The sequence below is a fragment of the Poecilia reticulata genome, linkage group LG11 (genome assembly GCF_000633615.1).
Source record: "Poecilia reticulata strain Guanapo linkage group LG11, Guppy_female_1.0+MT, whole genome shotgun sequence".
Taxonomy (NCBI): domain Eukaryota; kingdom Metazoa; phylum Chordata; class Actinopteri; order Cyprinodontiformes; family Poeciliidae; genus Poecilia; species Poecilia reticulata.
Window position 1 is genome coordinate 24,953,263 of NC_024341.1, and position 19,237 is coordinate 24,972,499.

Here is a 19,237-nt window from a genome sequence, read left to right on the forward strand (position 1 = left end):
GAAAGCAGTATTTTATTTTGACAATTAGGCTTAAATGCTACACATCAGACTTTAAATAGATATATTTTTAAACTGAACTACAAGTCTTCAAAATAAATAAGCGTCCTGCATCCCCTGTGAAAATAACCAAACTTAAATCCTTCCTGAGTGCTCTCCAAGTTTATTACCTGTGCAGCTCCCCTTGTTTCAAACCGATATTCGGATCATTGATGAGTTTTAATCAACCTTCTGTGTGCAGCAGATGAACAGTTTGAGAGGAGAATCACTGATTTACCATTACAGTACAAATATCTACATTAAAAACAAGACATGTTAGTAATTTTCTCTCATTTTTTGTTACATGACACATTACAAAATCTCACTCAAACCCAAAAGAGAAAATAGTTCACAACAATTTCAGATATGTTAAAAAAAGTACTGGTAGAATAATCGTCTTTGGCTTCAGGGAGTTTCACATAATATCCACTGGTACAGTTTACTCAGATGCAGTTTAACAGCTACTAGCTACAACCAGAAAGGACCATTTATATTGCTTGTTTACTGTCCATTTATCTTCACACTAGACACGTGGTTTGGCAGTAAACGTATGAAGGCATTTTAATATTTTTAGCACTTTAAGATCAATAACGTCACCATGACCCTTTGAAAAGCAGATCCAGCAGACTGCAGTAAGCTGATGAGCATGAATGCTTCACAATTCATTTCCCTTGAACCATTTTCACATTAAAGTTAAAACCATAAATCTCTGTGTATTTTAGGAGATTTTGATGTAATAAACCAACACAAAGCAGGACGTTTCAATGGAAATCTGAAATGTGGCTCCATATCTTTGAATGACTCAAAAAGGAGAAATATGCTCGTTTTTCTTAGCAAAATTGTTCAAGCTCAGTAAGATTGGACGGTGAGCATCTAACGACGATTGGCCAAGGCGATAAACCGAAAAATTAACACCCAAATTTATGACCGACGCCATTTTGCACATCTCGGTATTTTTGGAGTTTTTTTTTAACCCTTGTGCGAGGACTGAGGCAACTGATACAAACGATATGGGTGTGAGGTCGGTTGGATCCCACTTGTAAACACCAGTGTTAATAAAAAAAAAAACGTATCTTTTTAGTAGACTATGCTCGTGTTTCTTTAAGACGTCGCGCTACGTGTACATTCAGCAGTCACGTGACTCCACCCCATCCAGAAGAAGCCAGAGAGACGGTGAGGTTGAGAAAATGGAGGAAATGTCAAATGTAAATACGGTGGCCGAAAAGGGAGATAAGCAGCTAATGAACTGTTTAATATATAATAACATTGATTTTAGGCTATATAGTCCAGCCCTAATTTAAATAATATAAAAATATGAATATAAATGTACTAGCATCGTAAAAACAAGCCCCTTTCTCTACGCTTTGTCTTTGAAGTTTTAAATTTTACCCAATGCTAACGTTCGGCCGTGACGTACGTCATGCCCTAGCCTGATCCTGCACTGCAAAGAKAAGTGCAAAGCCGAATAAAACGGCTGTTAATATTAATCAAGTATTTTTGAAGCTCGGCCAACACGCACTGAACGGCTTCGGCCACTTCCAGCGATGCCATGGCTAAAACTACAAGCAGAAAAACGTCGTCATCGTTCACAACTTCTTCTGTTCTCTGATTGGCCGGTAGAAATTCTRKCGGAGCTGCGCGTTATGGCTGAAAAATGTCAAATGATATGTGTTTAGTATCAGTCGATATCAATAATTATTGATTAGTTTGAACTGGTGGCATGGCCTTTCCTACTTTATCCAAAGTTTCACACCACACCTCAGTTTTAAATTTTTAARCAGTTATGAGGCACCGTGGTGAAATCTTAAACTACCTAGCAACATGCTGTTGCTAGGTAACCAAAGAGCGAGTGAGTGAGTAAGTTGATGTCGCCAACCTATCTTAGCTGGCTTAGCTTTCCTCTTTCCGTCACCGAGGATGCCATGTGGTTCTGGATATMAGTTCAGTAAAATTATTGACTACTCTATCAGACGTATTTTTTATTGATATTGATCACGTGTCTTTCATGATAWATATTATTATTGATGTATTGTCCAGCCCTTGCTAGAATCTACACATGCCACATAATTCATCTTTTCATTTGTAAAAACTGGATTTTTTTCTTCTACCTCACAATAGTACACCACCTCGTGTTGGCCTGTCACAAAAAGATCCCGATAAAAAAGATCTTGATAAAATACACTGAAGATTGGGTTTAACAGAACATGGAACATGTTTTTGCTCATGACACTTGCTCCGTTTGTTCAGTAACCAGGCATTCCTGTTCTTCCTCCGGCTCYCTTACTGCAGTTTCTCTCGCCCTCTCCCGCTCCTCCTGCTCGTGCAGGGAGTTCTGCCCCGTGGTTTTCCCGTGCTGCTCCTTCAGGTGGCGTCGTAAGGCGGGCTTGTGGGCGAAGCGGGCGTGGCAGTAGGCGCATCGATGCGGCCGCTCCCCGCTGTGGAGGTTCATGTGGTCTATCAGCGTGGACTTCTGGGTGAACGTCTTGTAGCACAGGGGGCACTGGTGGGCCTTGGCGGCCCCTCGGTGCACGGCCATGTGCCGGGTGAGGTTGCTGGAGTGGTGGAAGTGCTTCCCGCAGCAGGGGCAGACGTACAGCAGGTGGGTGGAGCGGGAGTGGATGGCCAGGGAGTGTGCTGAGGGGAAAGTGAGGCCACAGTGCTCGCAGATTACAGGCCCCGTCACACTGGAAGTGACGGACTCGTCCCCTCCTTCGTTTGTGCCGACAGCGTTCAACCCAGAACTCCCTTCGCCGGCGCCAGACTCTTCCAGGGAGAACTGATTCATGGGGGAGACCTTTTCACCGTGAACGCTGCCCAAAGCGAAGTCCAACCGGGGAAAATCAACRAAATAATTTGCTGCGGTCTTCAGATCCTCCTGGCTGAAGTCCAGGGCAAAGCCCCCTCCCAGTCCAGCAGCGGCAGCATACCACAGATCTTGACGGTGAGCTAAGGTCGGCGACCTTTTCTCTTGGGACGATCCCCACTTTCGCTTCTTGAATCCCCTCCCCCTGCCTTTCCCTCTGCCGCGGCTGATTTTCGGCTCGGACAGTCTTCGCCTGAACGCTTTGAGGCCCCCGAAACTCAGATCCTCAGCAGAGTCCAAGTCGCATTCRCTGCCGTCTCCCGCAATGAAGATYCTGTTGGTTTCTGGGTAGCACAGATCCTGAGGAACATCGACAGAGTCTCCCTTGTCCGCCTCCCCGCCTCGGTTTGCCAGCTCTTCCTCTGGGATGTACACTCTGTAGACGCTGTAGTCCTCCGGCCGGTTCTCGTCCTCCTCACCCATCGCGTTTACCTGGAGTTAACAATAAAATGTTAGTTTACCTTTCAAGACAAATCTYCTCAGGCGGCGTCACTTTAGCTTCACACGGTTCAAATTCACTAAAGCAGGGAGTCAAACTCATTTTGGSCCAAATCAGGATCATGAATGCTCTGAAAGGGCCAGAATGTATTKRTAAAACCTGATCACCAACTGTTAAAATATCAATGAATTCTTAAAATTACATAATATTACTGAACATCTTTTCAGTCCCTCCAGGATCTCATGATTCATTTTGCAATGAAAAAGTGTTTATGGTACTAATTTGTAAATATTTGCACTTATTTATGACGGTAAATGCGACTTTTTATTACTCGCTGTAATAATAATCACGACTAATAATCACATAAAAAGCTACGGTGGGCCAGATTTGGCCCACAGGCCTCCAGTTTGACACATGTGCACTAAAGGAAAGTTATGTTATTGCATTTTACAAGGTCAAATATTTATTTTCTTCATCAAAAATTATTTATTTCCATCTTTTAATGTATTTAAATGGAAAATTTGTAGACTGTGCCAGTTTTTTAAATATGATTACTCGTCAGAACAATCAAGTTAGAGAAATAATTGGTAGTTGCAGCCCTGCAGTCTGGGCTGGTTGGACTTCCTCAGTGAGTCAGCAGGGCTCTCTGGAGTAATTTAAGTCGGGCGGCCCGKTGGGACGCCTCACCACCGGTCCATGTTTTCCACATTAGTGGATAATGGATCTCTCTGTGGTTTGCCRGAACCCACAGACTTGGAAATGGCTTTGAAACCTTGTTTTATTTAGACGTTAATCACCAGGTTTCCTGTTTCCTGAGTTTGTTTAGGTCAGAGTGTGATGYGTTGGTCCTTGAGCTCACTAAGCCTACTTCGTGTTGTCAAACAGGTTCTTTTCTCACACAATGAGTCTAGCAGAGGAGAGTGAAACTGAATTCAGCTTCCTGTAATGTCCTGAGGTCTTTCACAAGCTGCTTAACGGTTTTATGCAGGTYTTCAAATGTTGCTGCAGGAGACGTGCTGGAAGCGGAGACAGATTTTAGCTCCAGATGCTAATAACAGTCATTTAATGAATAAAAATCGGCCAACACAGAGTCRCAACCCAAAATTCACTAAAACAAGTTACATAAATGCTGGAGGGAGTTTTAATTTTTGTCTCCATTAGGGCTGTAGCTAGCAATGTTTTTTTAAGRATTATTTTCTGATGATTAATCAGATTTAAAAATGTGCAATTTTTTTTGTTTAACCACATCAGCCTTTTTATACAATATTAGAAATACATAAAAAATGTAAATGAACATTTAAAATTATTTTTAAATCAGAAAATGAACATTTTATTGGCTACCCTAACAGATTTGCTTTAGTTTCCGCTTGATCATTTGTTTGGGAAAAAAAAAAGCCCGATAGATTTTTTTGTTTTATTTAAACCAGGTTAAGATAAAACTATGGAAGTTTTTGGCAGAACATATTTACAGACAAAGAAGGTTTTTATACGTCTTTAAATTAATAATGTATATTTTTATASTGTAGATTTAGACTAAAAATCTAAGCTATAAATTCAAATATTGTAAATTATTTGAATGAATCATTTATTAATAACTTATAATAATTAATAGTTATTCAAATAATTTTTTGAATTCATAGTGGTTCAAATTGAACATTTTGAACTGTAATGGCAGCATTTGGAAAAATTTTWTGTTTTAATCATTTAATGTTTTCCACGTATTTTTATATTTTTATGATGTTAAGCTCTTASAAATGCGCTCCACTAATTAACTTGACTGATTTTTTTGTGCAGTTTTGACTTAATTACTGCTCTGAGTCTGTTATTCTTTCAGCAAATTGCCTTTTTTTAAGTCCGTATACTCCAGTTAATGATTAATCAATTACTAAAGTAGTTTACGGTTATTTTAATAATCGATTAATCACGATTAATCGTTTTAGCTCTAGTCTGTTGGCGCTAGAGGTGTGCTGATCGATCGGCCACTGATCATAATCGGCCGATTTCCGTGAAAAAGTGCATGATCGGTGATCGGTGATTATTGTCTCTTGTTGCCGATACCGATCACCTGCATCTCATTTCGCAGCCTGCCTGTGCAGCTGGTCTCCTCTTTCCTTCACACTGCGCAAACGTGCAGCAACAAATCCTAAGCGATGTGGAACTATAACGCACTGAGTGAATGGGGACGTTTGCGTGTTGAGGCGGAAAATTGAAGCACGTCAAAATGCATCAACACAACGAAGCTAATACGACATAAAAACAATGCCATACTTGACGGAGTTTGGCTACATCGAGGCTCACTGCAGTAAAAAGACATATGGAGGATCAGATAGCAGGTAAAGCAGCGCACAGCTACAAACACTCACCCRGATTAGCATGACGGTCAGAAAKCTAAACAAATAACCCGCAAAATTATTTAAGTCTTCGAGCTGCGATGTAAGACGCTGGTTCTGCTCTCGCTGTTGAACCGCTGCTACGCTACAGGTAGTAATATTTGACAGACGGAGCGCCGCTTCTGCTCCACCTGGTAGTGACTCTCACACCGAACCTCAGTTTAAAGCTGCAGCATCTAACCTAAAAAAATACATTTTACATACGTATTAAAACTTTCACTGTCCTAACATGAGACAGATAATCTCTAAAAAAAATAATCAATCTCCTCCCTGTTCTGCATAATTACTCCCCTCAGTCAGAAACAGCCACTCAGAGCTAGCAGTAATCAGCTAGCCGCCATGCTAACAGGAAGTTTTCATTCAGTAACTCTGGATTGTTTATTGTAATGGAACYTGTATTTGCCTTTGAATGTTAAGTTTTATACTTGAATTTTTTTGGCAATGTTGAGAGGTTTTATTTTGRCTCTTTGCATTATTTAGCCTCTTCAGAGCCTTCATRTGTTATCAGTCTGTTAAAGATAGTATTACTGATAGCAGTACAATTTGCACAATGCCTGTTTTGTTTAGTTTAGTGCGTCTCGTTCGCATGCGAGGTGTGAAAATCACCTTGGCGTCAGGCTCATCCAGCACGGGGCTGTCGCCGGTGTGCTGAGCAGATGTTTCGCTGTTTTCTTCCTCCAGTGTGATGACTGCAGGGCTGTGCTGCTCGATGGGGGAGGGCTGAGTGGTCAGAGGTGAAGCCACTGAATGAACGTTGGCACTGAGAATAACCGGTCTGACCTGACCGTCCTCCTCCATCTAAAAATAGAAAGGAGAAGGAGGAAAAATGCACAGTTTTACTTCTTCATAGTGAGAGAGAAGGTAGATCAACGTGGTTCAAATCAACTGTTGGACTGACTTTCAGCAGACTGGGGTTCTTTAGTTGCACGTATCTCTCCAGCGCGGTTCTGCAGCGCTCCACGATGTGCTCCATCTGGAAGTAGCTAGCAGCAGTCAGGTAGTTGACGATCTCCTCAGGGCTGAACTGCAGCATGCCGGTGTAGCACGACTGCAGCAGGTCGCACACAACCGAGGAGCTGTACAGCATCGACACCTGGAGAAAGCATGAAAAATATGTTCCACGGTGCACAGCAGCGTCTAGGAAGGTGCTGTGCGTTTAATCTCACCCACCTGAAGCCTGGGTGAGGGGTTGAGGAGAAACTGATCCCTCAGGAAGGGCGAGCAGGCCGCCAGCACGACCTTATGACCTTTGAAGGTCTGGTTGTTGCTGGCCACGATGGTGATGTCGCAGAAATGTTGGCGGGACCGGAGGGAGTTCATGTGCTTCAGGGTCGTGTCCCCGTGTCCCGGTAGCCGGAAACACACAGTCTCCATGTTGTCTGGCCAACAGACTCTGAGCGACGCAGGTCAGAAGAAGAGAAATGAAATAAAAATAAAGAATCTGTGAAGAATCGTTCTCACAGTTTGGGCCCCAAATAAACTCTGCTAAACTTCCAGAATAATTAAACCTTTCTAACTAGGTCTGAAACGATTAATCGGATTAGTCGTGATTATTAAAATAATTGCCAATTAATTTAGTAATTGATTAATCACTAACTTGAGCATACAGACTCAAAGAATAGCAAGTAATTAAGCCAAAAACTGTGCAGAATTTAGATCTATGGAAAAAACTAAGATACCACTTAAAATGAACATTTTTCTTTTATTCTATAAACTACTGACAACATGTCTCTGAAATCACAAGCAAATATTTAGGATTTATTAGCAGAAAATGAGAAAAAAAAAGATGCAGCGCTTTCACACCTCAAGTATTGCAAAGAAAACAAGTTCATATTCATTTAGAAACAACAACACTAATGTTTTAACTCAGGAAGAGTTCAGGAATCAATATTTGGTGGAAAAACCAGGAGGTTTTAATGGGGATCAGTGCAGTGGGCTCTTTGTTTTTCACAGAGTTGTATAATTTCAGCTTGTTGTAGATAATTTCTACAACAAGATACTTTCAGAAATGTTTGTTTAGTCCATCTGTGTTGCATCATCTGTATCACGTGAAGCCTGCAGACCTTTAGACGTTATTCTGTTTCTTTTTGGGGGTTTTTTGGTGACCTCTTGGATGAGTCATGGATTTGCTCTTGGAGTCATTTTGGAAAGCCGGACGTTCCTGGAAAGGTTCACCACTGTTCCAGGCTTTCTCCATTTGTGGAAAATGGCTCTCACTGTGGTGTTCCCAAAGCTTGGGATGTTTCTGTTTGAGTCATTTATCCAGAATAGATCTTGTGGCATTGAATAAATTGTCATACAAGTAATTTTTTTTCTTAATATTGAAATATTGAAAGGTGGGATTTTTAAAAAAAACTGCATACATTTCTTTTATTGGTAATTTCACAGGATGTTAGAAGGTATATTTATAACTATCACTACATTTTGCAAATGTTTGTTTTCCCTCATGTTTAGGAAACTGTTTTGGTTTTGGTTCATCTTGATAAGCAATTCCTCAAAAGAGATGCCGTGTCTCAATTTGACCTTTCTCTCGACGGCGTTGATCAATTCACTTCTTCTTCCATTTGTGCCTTTGTATTTTTGGCCATTTTGAAGAAAAACAGACACAGCCGCCTGCTGCAGAAAGACTCACACCAACCATACACCCATTTGCACTTGTAGAAGGATGATTTCTGTCTGATAACTGATGGTTCAAAGCTATTTTCTTGATCATAATCACACTCTGTTGTACAAAAACTTGGCTTTAAGTCTCAAAATGAATGCACCCCAATGTTAGGTTGGTTCCACTTTGATAAGCGGACCTAACCTGACATTTAATAAGTGAGGTACCCAGAGAGAACCCCAATATGCAATAACATTGCACAAGAAATGGTTTGGATACATTTATATAGGCTTTATTCTTATGATTATGAACAATTCTACATTTCTGGGTGTGCAGATAACTCAAAAAGTTAGTGATCTCCAATCAAAACTGTACATTTTCAGCAAAACACCCAACACAGCTCTTTACGTTTAGACCATTCTTGAGAAAATATAGACATTTTGTTTTACTCTACTACAATTTTATAATAACTTGGAAATTTACTCTAGAGTATCGGTGTTAATTATTGATCTTTTGCAGAGCAGAATCATAAATGGCTGAAGCTATTGGCCGATCTGAACAAAATCTGTGACTCTCCAATCACATTTCAGCCCATTGAGAATAAAACCTTATAAAATGCATTCAGTTTTATTTCTCTCTACTGAAACCACAGCGCGTTTTATTCAGATCAGATTAAAAAAATAATTTCTAGCAATAGAAGCTTGACAGTAAAAAAACAAMGCTGTTATATTGTAACATAATGGCATCTAGACTAGTTAGTTGCTTTGAAAGAACACGGCTAGCTATCATCATTGTTGGGCGGATTAAAAAAGCTGTAAAATACTTATTAATTTGTGAAACCCATTTTAAATCAATCAATTTCATGCTGGTTATTTTAATAGACACAACTGGTTCAAATAAAACGTAAATAATATACATTTTAACTCCTTTGTTTTAGCAAAGCTAGCTTATCCACTCGACTGCTAGCCACCTTTAGCTAGTATCAAACTTATCTCCTGGAAACCAAACACAAAAGGCAAAAACTCACACAGTTACGGTTAAAACTTTGCAACAACTCACCTCGGTGTCTTCCCTTCTGTCTCAGCCCGCCGTTGTTGGTTTTCTTGAACGGGACAAACGCTAGGAGACACTTGCTGACCAGCTAAATTTGCACATTTCAAAGCTACTCCGGGGGGGAAAAATGCTTCCACCTCGATTTCTGTTTACTTTTCGGCCTCGTTCTCGCAGGAAGTACCGTCTCGTGACCGGGAATAACAAACCACCGGCGATTCGCCAGTAAAACTGACTTTGAATCTGTTTCAGAACGACGCCTCTTCCGTGGCGAGGCCGTGAATTAAGAGCACGCCTGCTGATTTCTGATCAGCGATTTTAAAATCAATGGACTGGGAGAGAAAAATGGGGCGGGGACCCAGCGTTCAGGCGTGCTGACGCACACATAGACATAGAACACTTAGATGCTACGTGAGCGTTCAAACCTCAAACTGTACGTAAACTTTGCCGCCGTGTTGTGAGTGGCTTCGGAAACGCCACCACTGTATATTTCATCCTTTAAAATGAACTGATAACTTCTTTCAGACTTGCATATGCCAATAACTTTGTTTCTTCTTTGTTCTTTATCTAATTTAGATTGAGGCATCATTTGATTTTTTTTATTGATGCTATATTTGTTTTTGTTTTTTTTGCTTGATAAGAAAATTCTGGTGTAATAACTCAATTAACATCCGAAAAACAACAATAAATGGTTCCTTAACATACTTTACAGAAAACAAAATAGTCAAAATAACTACAGCTTCACTATTATAAGTTATTTGAAGAATGACTTTTAATTGTCCTTAGCAGTGTTACGATTCTGAACTACTTACAACCATTTGAGCAAGAAAAAACATCACAATAGTGATACACTATTAATATAATAATAATAATAATAATAATAATAATAATAATAATAATAATAATAATAATAATAATAATAATAATATTAATAATAATAACTACAACAACTATCATTATTAGTTTTTTTTAATAAGACACCTGACACAAGTACAGTTTAACAGTTGTCTAAAACTGACTTAAATCAGGTAATTTTGATAGTTTTACAGGTATGTCAAGGAGAGTTTCAAAGCTACCATCTAATACTGATCAATAAAACAACCAGTATGATTCCTGAAAATGCTGATGGTATTATTTAGAGTTAATCTAATTCACAAAATTCACGTTTTCAAGCAGTTGTCCTGCTTTCTATTATGAGCTTGCCAATAGCAATATGGCGGACGCGGTGACGTACCGTTTCTGCGGTGGAACGAAGCGCGTGCGGCGTCTGTTCTGCCGAGTCTATGGACGTAGCACGTTCATAACCGTTTACGTTCACTGGGAAACATGTCGGCTCCTCAGACAACGACAAAGGTAGAAAAGCTGCATGAACTTTAAAGGCTTGTTAACGATAATAACATTTATTTATCATGTTGTACACGAACCAACGTACAAAGCAAATAAGTGCTAACGACGTCTCTTTCTTCACTAAGCATATTTCTGATTTAGTCTCTAATAATGGCCATTTTTTACAAGCAGAGAGTGCTAGCAGTGTTAGCCTCGCTTGTGATGTTTTACCTTTATGATAGTTGTATTATTGATTATACTTATCCTTTTTTATTTTTTGTTTGAAGCTTTAAATCTCCTGTAAGCTGCTTTCTTACAGTGTGAAACCGCTTTTCAATGCGTTTGTTTTCATTTTGAAGTCAGCTTGTTGTTTTTGAGCAGACAGTGGTGCAAAAAAGTAATTTTTTTCACTTTAAGTGATTCAAATCTACGTAGTGAATTGCTTATTCCGGCTATTTTCAGCGGAAGTTATTACATCTTAAAGTTCTCAGTTATCCCCAAAATCATGGAATTATTGATACATGCAGTAGTTTGTAAATGGCTTAGGAACAAGCTAGATAACTACATTATATTTCTGCTTTGCAGACAAATTTAATTAAACTTTGTGATACATCAGGTAATAAAATGTTCGAATAAATTACAAAATCTTTAAAAAGTTAATTTATTCCAGTAACTCGATTCACGTTTTCAACCCTTTATTTCCATTAATTATGAGCATTTGATGCGTACAGTTGATGAAAACTTGTCATTTAAGATTACAATATTATTTCAGTTAGTTTACAGGAATGATCAAATAAATAAATAAAGCATACAACATCAGCTGGATAATATAAAGTTTTGAGCTTTAATAGCTTGACGCAGAATGTTGTGCAGCAGCAGTCTAGTTGCAGTTCATACTTCATTGACCTCAGCTCCCCTCACTGGCCTCTGCAGGGCTCACTCATCTGCATATTTCCACAGTGTGATGCTTTCTGGAGAAAAGGATTAGCATCAGTAGAGAGACAGTTTAAGATCAAGCATTTGACAAGCTGTAGGGATCATGAAGAGGTTTTCAAATCTAAGAACATTGTGCTATTTCTGGCAGCATCATGCTGTGGTTGAAACTGTCCGAATAACTCTCAACGGCCCCAACCTTTACCACTTTTTACCACAAATTCATGACTGCTTTAACGCAGGGTCTATACTAAAAACAAACCAATTTAAAATAAACTGTAATGGTGAGATATTAAGCCAGAAGCTTATTGATCTGTTTATTATTTATCAGTTTTTCAGGAAATTATAAATTAGAGTAAATATGTGTAGCTTCATTGCGGCTTCTAAATAATGTAATAAACTAATAATGTAAACGTTAATATTCTTTTAATTTGTCATCTTCTTGCTCCCTGCCAGGAGACCCCAGACCAAGACGACCCAGAAACACCAACAGAGTCCGTAGCCGTTCCCAGTGACGTTAACGAAGGTAAGTTGACTCCTGGACATGAAAAACATCTTTAATCTGTTTTGTTTTTCATTAATGTTTTAATAAAAATGAACAGAAAAGTTTTGAATGTTACCAGATGTCGCAGCCCTCACCATGTCTGCTTCCATGTTAGAAGCCAAAGCGCTTTCACCGCTGACATGTAAGAAGACGGAAAAGGGCCTTTCTGACACTGCTGATGATGGAGAGACGTGGTCGCCTCCTCCTTCGCCGCCGCTGAGCAAACCTGCTGCAGGTGAAGCTTGCAGATAATCACACCATCCCTATGCGTCTTAACATGAGAAAGTTAACCACGGGTTTATGGAGCAAGGCTATTTTTAATCTCATAAAGAAAACTGGCAACTTGAGTATGACTAAGCTGCTGTATCTCTGAAGAGTGAAACTGTGGTGGAAAGAGAAACAGTTTCCATGTAATGTTTGAAGAATTTCTTTTGTTTTTATTGTTGCTTTTTCCACTGACCAAGTGGCAAAACAGTTTTAAAAGGAGACCAATTTTGAAATATTCACATTTTGCATGTTTTTGTTCTTCCATTTGGGTCTCAAATGTTTCTAAAATCAACCCATGCACTAAAAAAAAAAAAAAAACATCCAGCCATTTTTTAGCAATAAGTTAATATGTTGTCAAGAAAATGAGCTGTTTCAAAAAAGCCTTCAGATGGTTAAGACACATTCCACGGGCTCTCCGCCATTAGCTAGCAACCCTAATCAAGCCCAACTTGTTAGCTAGCAACCCCAGTGGAGCTCCAGCATGATTGGTCAGCTGGTTTTACCTCTGTATGTGCTGTACAATGGCTGCTGGAAAAAAACAAATGTTTTGATTTACTATTTAGAAACCACTTGCTGCATTCTCGTTGGTTGTGCAGGAGGCTCTACTTCTGCTTTTCAAATAAGCGCAGTTGTATAATTGTGCATTTGTTGGCAGCCATTTTCACAGGAGAGTGTAAACGTTGAATCGGGGGGCATTGCCGGCTGCCAATTATTTGGATATAAAACAGCTCAAAATAAGCATAACTGAGCAGACTAACATCTTAGTATCTAAGAATTATTTTGTTTTCTTTGTTTTTAACTTTCATGACTTTTACAGATTTTGTTTTAATGTATTTATCTTTTAATAGGTCATGCTGCAAAGTCCATTTCCTCGATGTCTCCCTCTGCCTACACGTTGTCCCCGCTGTCTCCTGGCCGAGCCAAGATGAGCGTCTCTGGGCCGTCCACCAGCAAGGTCAACCTCCCTCCAGCTCCTTCCGCCTCCTCTTCCCCGTCTCCTTCTGCTTCCTCCACTCCATCCGCCTCTCCAGGCCCACACAAGATCCACCGAGCCCGGAAGACCATGAACCGGCCGCCGCTGGGCCAGGTGAGGGCGAGTTGGATCACATAGAAGTGAATGAATATTTTCAGGGTTTCTGTGTGATTTTAATGTTTGTTAACAGGTGAGTCACGTTGATGCTCTGACAGCGACGCCGTCAGGATCCGACTCTGAAACCGGTTAGTGGCTTTAAAAACATGGCCATCCATCCATCCATCCGTCCGTCCGTCCATCCATCCATCCATCCATTTGTCCATCCATCCGTCCATCCATCCATCCATCCATCCATCCATCCATCCATCCATCCATCCATCCATCCATCCATCCATCCATCCATCCATCCATCCATCTGTTTGTCCGTCCATCCATCCGTCCGTCCATCCATCCATCTGTTTGTCCGTCCGTCCGTCCGTCCGTCCGTCCGTCCGTCCGTCCGTCCGTCCGTCCGTCCGTCCGTCCGTCCGTCCGTCCGTCCATCCATCCATCCATCCATCCATCCATCCATCCATCCATCCATCCAAACTTTAAATCCTCTAGAAATTCTCAGATGACAGTTTTTTTTTTAATTAAAACTCTTTTTGTTACATTGACCTTTGACCCTGAAGCCATTTTTTTCTGTGAAACTAAAGCTACTGCTGCTCGTGTTGTTTTGTTTCTAAAAGCTGCAAAAAAGAGGAAGCTATCTGAGAGCGCACCGGGGAAATGTGAAAAACTCTCAAACAAGACTCAAGCTGAGGTGAGTCGATCATTTCTGTTTTTCTGGCTTGTAAACGTTTGGCTCGATTTCTCCTGTGCCGTCCATATGGCCTCTTTTGTGTTTCTGTTAGGGCGAGCAGCTGTTTCATAAAAAGGCGGAGTCTGTTACAGATCAAGCTTTAGCGAAGAGCAAAAACTCTTTGGGGAAGTCTGCTGACGATGGGGACCATTTATCTGCTCTAGATTCAGAAAAGGTGACAGGCCTAATGACATTACTGGTGATTTTATTTATTCATGTGTGGAAGAAGTGAAACCATAATTTGGTTGTTTGTGGTTTTCAGTTGGAAAATGGAGGTGAAGAGAAGCAGCCAATTACCAACACAGAAGATCAGGTGATTATTTCAGATCCGTAAATATACAGCTCTGGAAAAAATTAACAGGCCACTTAAAATGATCAGTTTCTCTGATTTTACTGTTTATAGGTATGTGTTTGAGTAAACTGAACATTGTTCTTTCATTCTATGAACATTTAAAAAAAGTAAAATAAATAAGCAATGTTTAGCCTGGTGGCCCGCCAGGCTTATAATACACTGAGAGAATTGCTGACACCAGCTCAGCTTTGGGTCAATTTGATGCTTTGTTGATTAATGTTTTTTTTCTCATATCCACAAATTTGAAAGTATGAAAGCAGCTTGAACATCCCATCCAAACATGTCAAATATATTATTTTCGTTCTCTGACCTGCAGAGTTTGGAGCCAGAGAGAAAGTCTTTGCGGCCGCAGTCGGATCAGGACAAAGACACTATCACCATTGATTTGGGGGAAACCGAAGAGGGTGAGCTTAAAGAGCTTAGTTTTCCAAAAGTCTGTGAACAATTATTCACCGTCTCACAGATTTTCTTTGTTTTTGACTTTTTACCGTATTGTTTCTAGAATAGCTGCTATTGTTTCTGCTCCTGGTGGCAGCATGTTTGTTCTGATTCTGCTCTTTTTCTACACTTTTCATTACTCTTTGTTTCATGTTTGGAAAATTATTCCCTCTGGTTTTGGCTTCTGTGCAACCAGAAGGATTTTTGTTTTTCTTATGGTGCGTTCACACCAAACGCGTTTCGTGTATCTGGTTTACATTCAAAGTCAACGTGGAGACGCGCTGAGAGCCCATTGCGGTGCGTTTGGAGTGTCGGACACTCCTCCACATTGACTTTGAACGTAAACCAGACGCGCGTAACTCGTTTGGTGTGAACGTACTGTTAAGTTTCACTTTTGGACAGTTGTTATGATGCGTAACTGTGGCAACAAGGTGTTGTTTTCACAACCGGCAACAGCCGATTACCGTCTCAAAAGCTAAAATAATACCTGGACTATATTCCAGTTTTCTAACCAGAGATTTAAAAAGGTGCGGCAAAAGCAAATGAAGTTGATTAGCAGTCCTTGTCAACAGCTGATGATGTCATCCAGCTTAGCATGTCATGAGATTGTCACGTAGCAACAGCCTTCAGTCAGAGACTTTTTCAGATGTGCTATGAGACTGACTGCTACTGGAGATCCAAAGAATTACCAGCCACTTCGACTCTTTGAAGAAACTTGAATGATATGAGTTACCACAGCTTTTAATTTGTACTTTTGTTTTGAATTTTTTTAAACTCATAGTGCAGCCTTTCCCCTTAATAAATGACAGTTATTTGAATAAATCATTCTTCTACTCTCGTCTCCATCCATTCTGTAAAACATAGGTGATTTTTGTATCTATGTTTTGTTTATCAGCAGAAAGGTCTGCAGAATACACAGAGGTTCCTTTGGGTGATTTGGACATCGCTGCTGCTGACAGTCTGACTCTTTCCCCTCCTGCTGGTCGGTTTATAAATGTTACTGTCTTTAAATTGTGGACCACATAAAAGGCTCTTATGTAAACAGTCAAATTAGCTGGAAAAGCATTTCCTTATCTGATCAGCTGATAGATTCATTCAAATGTGCTTGTCTTCAGTCAGTGTTCATAAAGAAAATAACAATTGGGATCCACTTTTAGACTCTTTTAGATGTGAAATGATTTAGTCTGCCTGGTACAGATTAGTAAAAATGTTACTTAATCTTCACAATCAGGATCCTTTAATTTGTCTGTTCAAATATTTGGTAAAAAGTAGCTAATTAATTGTACAAAATAAATTAAAAATGACCAGATTAAATGTTTTTTTCTGGCTATAATTAGTGTAGAATATATTTCTAGCCTTTATTTTTTGTTGTTTGCGGTTAAATGTGAAATGTCTCTGCAGATGGAAGCGAAGCAGGCGACATGGAGCGGCTGGAGGAGCTTCCTCTGTGCAGCTGCAGGATGGAGGCTCCTCGAGTCGACAGCACCAGCCAGCGGGTCAGCAGACAGTGCATGGCGACGGAAAGCCTCAACGGAGAGGTTCGTCCAGCTGATACCTGACAGGAACTAGACTGAAAAGAGGCAAACTAGGAGCCATTGTCCAAAGATATTCAAAGAAGGGACCAAATAAAGGCAAATGATCAGAAGGAACTGAAACATTAGATGCAAATGGAAAGAAATTCAGCAGCCCAATAAAGGAAGGACAATCAAGAATTTTCTGTTTTTTAGAAAAAGTGGGAAAAAAATCTGTTTTTGCATTTCCTTTTGAGTTTCTGCTTCTTCTAATTTGCAACACGTTTATGTTTCCTGGTGTCTACAAAACAAAAATGTTGAGTAATAATCGGCACCATTACCTAGCAACCCCAGCGAAACCCAGCCAGTCACCTAGCAACCCTAGCTGACCTCCAGCGCTTTTGATCAGCTGGTTTTACTGCTGTACAATGGCTGCTGGAAAAGACGGGGGTTTTGTTGCTGGCTTACCATCCAGAATCCACTTGCTGTAGTCCTGTTGGTTGTACAGGAGGCTCTACTAATGCTTTTCATAGATGTATGGTTGTATAATTGTGCATTGTTTTGCTGCCATTTTCATGTGCGAGTGTAAATGTTGATTTGGGAGGCGGGGCCAACAGCAGCTAATTTGGACTTAACGTGACAAGATGCCCTAAAACAGGTCATTATGAAAGGATCTTAAGATACTGAGCAGATTAAAATCTCATTATCTAAGAATGATTGTATGTAAAAATGTAATGAACATGTCTTGTATCGCTCATAGATCTAACTAGTTCAAGGAAGCAAAATAGTTCACCCTTAATAATAATAAATTTGAAATGTTTAGTTCAGGCGGTTAAATATAATCAAAAGTCTTAAATTCAGTCTGACGGCTCCTCTGTCGCTGGGTTTCAGCTCCAGGCTTGCACCAATTGGACCATGAAAGCGGAGACGATGCGGCCGTCCAGCCGGATTCCCCTCATGGTTCTGTGTGACGTCCATCGCTCCCACATGGTGAAACACCACTGCTGTCCTGGCTGTGGGTACTTCTGCATAGCAGTAAGTGTGAACCTGTGGATTCAGGGTAAAATTAGGATTCCTTCCTCCTCCTTGTTTCTTATCACATCTTTCCGTGTTTCATTCTGATCTGTTTCGAATTTCCCCTCCTCTCTCAGGGCACTTTTCTGGAATGCTGCCCGGACCAGCGGATCGCTCATCGCTTCCACCGCGGCTGTGTGACCGTACTGAGCGGCGGCCGCAGCAAGGCCAACGGCGGCGGGATGCTTTTCTGTCCGCACTGTGGGGAAGACGCCTCTGAGGCCCAGGAGATCATCATCCCCTCCTCGGCATCAACCTCTGCAACCACAGTGGTCACCATGTCGGCCTCCTCCACAACCACGCCCTCCCTGCCCCCATCAGCCCCGACGGCGCCCTCTCTCACTGCCTCAACAGGAGGGATGAAGGACGGGAAGATGCCTGAAAGGCCTGTCAGGTACAATATTGTACTGAAATATTCTACAAATATGATTTTGCATGATTTTGTAAATTATGGTAATTTAATGCAAAATTGGCATATTTAATGGACTTTTAATGCAACTTTTAGAGTAACTTTGCATTACAAGTGCCATTATTTACCGAATGACACTTCATGACAACTACCATAGACATTCATAAAGACTCCTTCATGTTCATGACAGGTGTTATGTCAGTCTTATGCACACCCATTCAAATAAGTGTTACTGATTGATTGATCATTGGTAAGTGTAACTTTATCGCCACAGGGTTTCCCCCAGAAAACCAGCCAAGCCTGATGGTAGGGAAGCTAGGGCAGTCATCCGGCAACTTTCTGTGTTTTTGACTTAAAAAATGTTTAAAGTTGAGAGGAAATTTTAAAATATCACTTATTGGAAGACATTATCAACAATACCTTAACTCCAACTATGAAGTCTTAAAAACACCTAAAATAAGCAAAGCTAAGCCTTGTGGGGGTGCAAGTAAAGCCTGGTGGCCCGCCAGACTTATAAAACACTGGGGGTTCACTGCCCCAGTTGGTTGGACGACGTTGGATTTCTTCATATTCTGACCGATATAATGCTACTCGCTTTATGTGCGAGGAAGCTTAGCACTACCGTATAAAATATGAAATTCTCTTTTGTACATTTCTGTAGTGATGCAAGTCTTAAATTTCATACGCAATGGTCTTGAAAACATCTTGAAAAGTCTTATATTTGAGTTGGTGAAAGCTGCAGATTCCCTGTTTTTGTGTCTTCTTAGCGCTCGAATGCGAAGCCACGGCCTGGCAGCTCCCACAGTGGAGCAGCAGCCTCCTCCGCCCGTCCCCTCAGCCACGACTCTGCCTGCCGTTCCTCCAGGGGAGGAGGGAGTGGACAGCGTGGGACCGTCTCTCTGCATGCCCAATGGGAAGTCAGTCAGCCCCAGTGCACTACCACCTGGACCCAGCAGGGCGGCGCTGCAGAAAGCAATTCTCACACAGGAAATGGAAAGGTTAGAGACTGCATGGATTTAGATTTTAGTACAACAGAGTATTAGGGCCACACTAATAAAATAAAATTAATGATATATTTATATGTAAATATTATTGTGAGAATTAAGTCATAAAATTATTAGAATACAGTAATAATAGAAAATAATGAAGTAGAATAAACTTTATTGATTATATTTTATAATTACATCAT

General features: G+C 40.5%; 2 protein-coding genes across 4 annotated transcripts in view; one reads left to right on the forward strand and one right to left on the reverse strand.

The window, feature by feature from the left end:
• Window positions 1-140: 140 nt before the first annotated feature.
• LOC103472895 (zinc finger and BTB domain-containing protein 24) lies at window positions 141-9,727 on the reverse strand. The gene is made up of 5 exons (XM_008422761.2): window positions 9,390-9,727; window positions 6,899-7,121; window positions 6,627-6,821; window positions 6,335-6,526; window positions 141-3,331 (listed from the first exon to the last, which is right to left on the reverse strand). Exons 2-5 carry the CDS (start codon window positions 7,100-7,102, stop codon window positions 2,258-2,260), a joined length of 1,665 nt encoding a protein of 554 aa, XP_008420983.1. The 5' UTR covers window positions 7,103-7,121; window positions 9,390-9,727; the 3' UTR covers window positions 141-2,257.
• Window positions 9,728-10,678: 951 nt separating this feature from the next.
• ehmt2 (euchromatic histone-lysine N-methyltransferase 2) overlaps window positions 10,679-19,237 on the forward strand; it is an 18,775-nt gene continuing 10,216 nt past the window's right edge. Inside the window, exons 1-14 of one of the 3 annotated variants that reach the window (XM_008422759.1) lie at window positions 10,679-10,733; window positions 12,096-12,165; window positions 12,263-12,418; window positions 13,299-13,537; window positions 13,614-13,668; window positions 14,152-14,225; window positions 14,317-14,439; window positions 14,527-14,577; window positions 14,933-15,020; window positions 15,950-16,036; window positions 16,456-16,592; window positions 17,457-17,600; window positions 17,717-18,033; window positions 18,816-19,046. In XM_008422759.1, coding sequence (XP_008420981.1) covers window positions 10,707-10,733; window positions 12,096-12,165; window positions 12,263-12,418; window positions 13,299-13,537; window positions 13,614-13,668; window positions 14,152-14,225; window positions 14,317-14,439; window positions 14,527-14,577; window positions 14,933-15,020; window positions 15,950-16,036; window positions 16,456-16,592; window positions 17,457-17,600; window positions 17,717-18,033; window positions 18,816-19,046 — 1,799 coding nt within the window. In that variant the 5' untranslated portion in view covers window positions 10,679-10,706. The remainder of the gene's footprint in view (window positions 10,734-12,095; window positions 12,166-12,262; window positions 12,419-13,298; window positions 13,538-13,613; window positions 13,669-14,151; window positions 14,226-14,316; window positions 14,440-14,526; window positions 14,578-14,932; window positions 15,021-15,949; window positions 16,037-16,455; window positions 16,593-17,456; window positions 17,601-17,716; window positions 18,034-18,815; window positions 19,047-19,237) is intronic. The other 2 variants (XM_017307281.1, XM_008422760.1) reach the window with 2 other exon arrangements.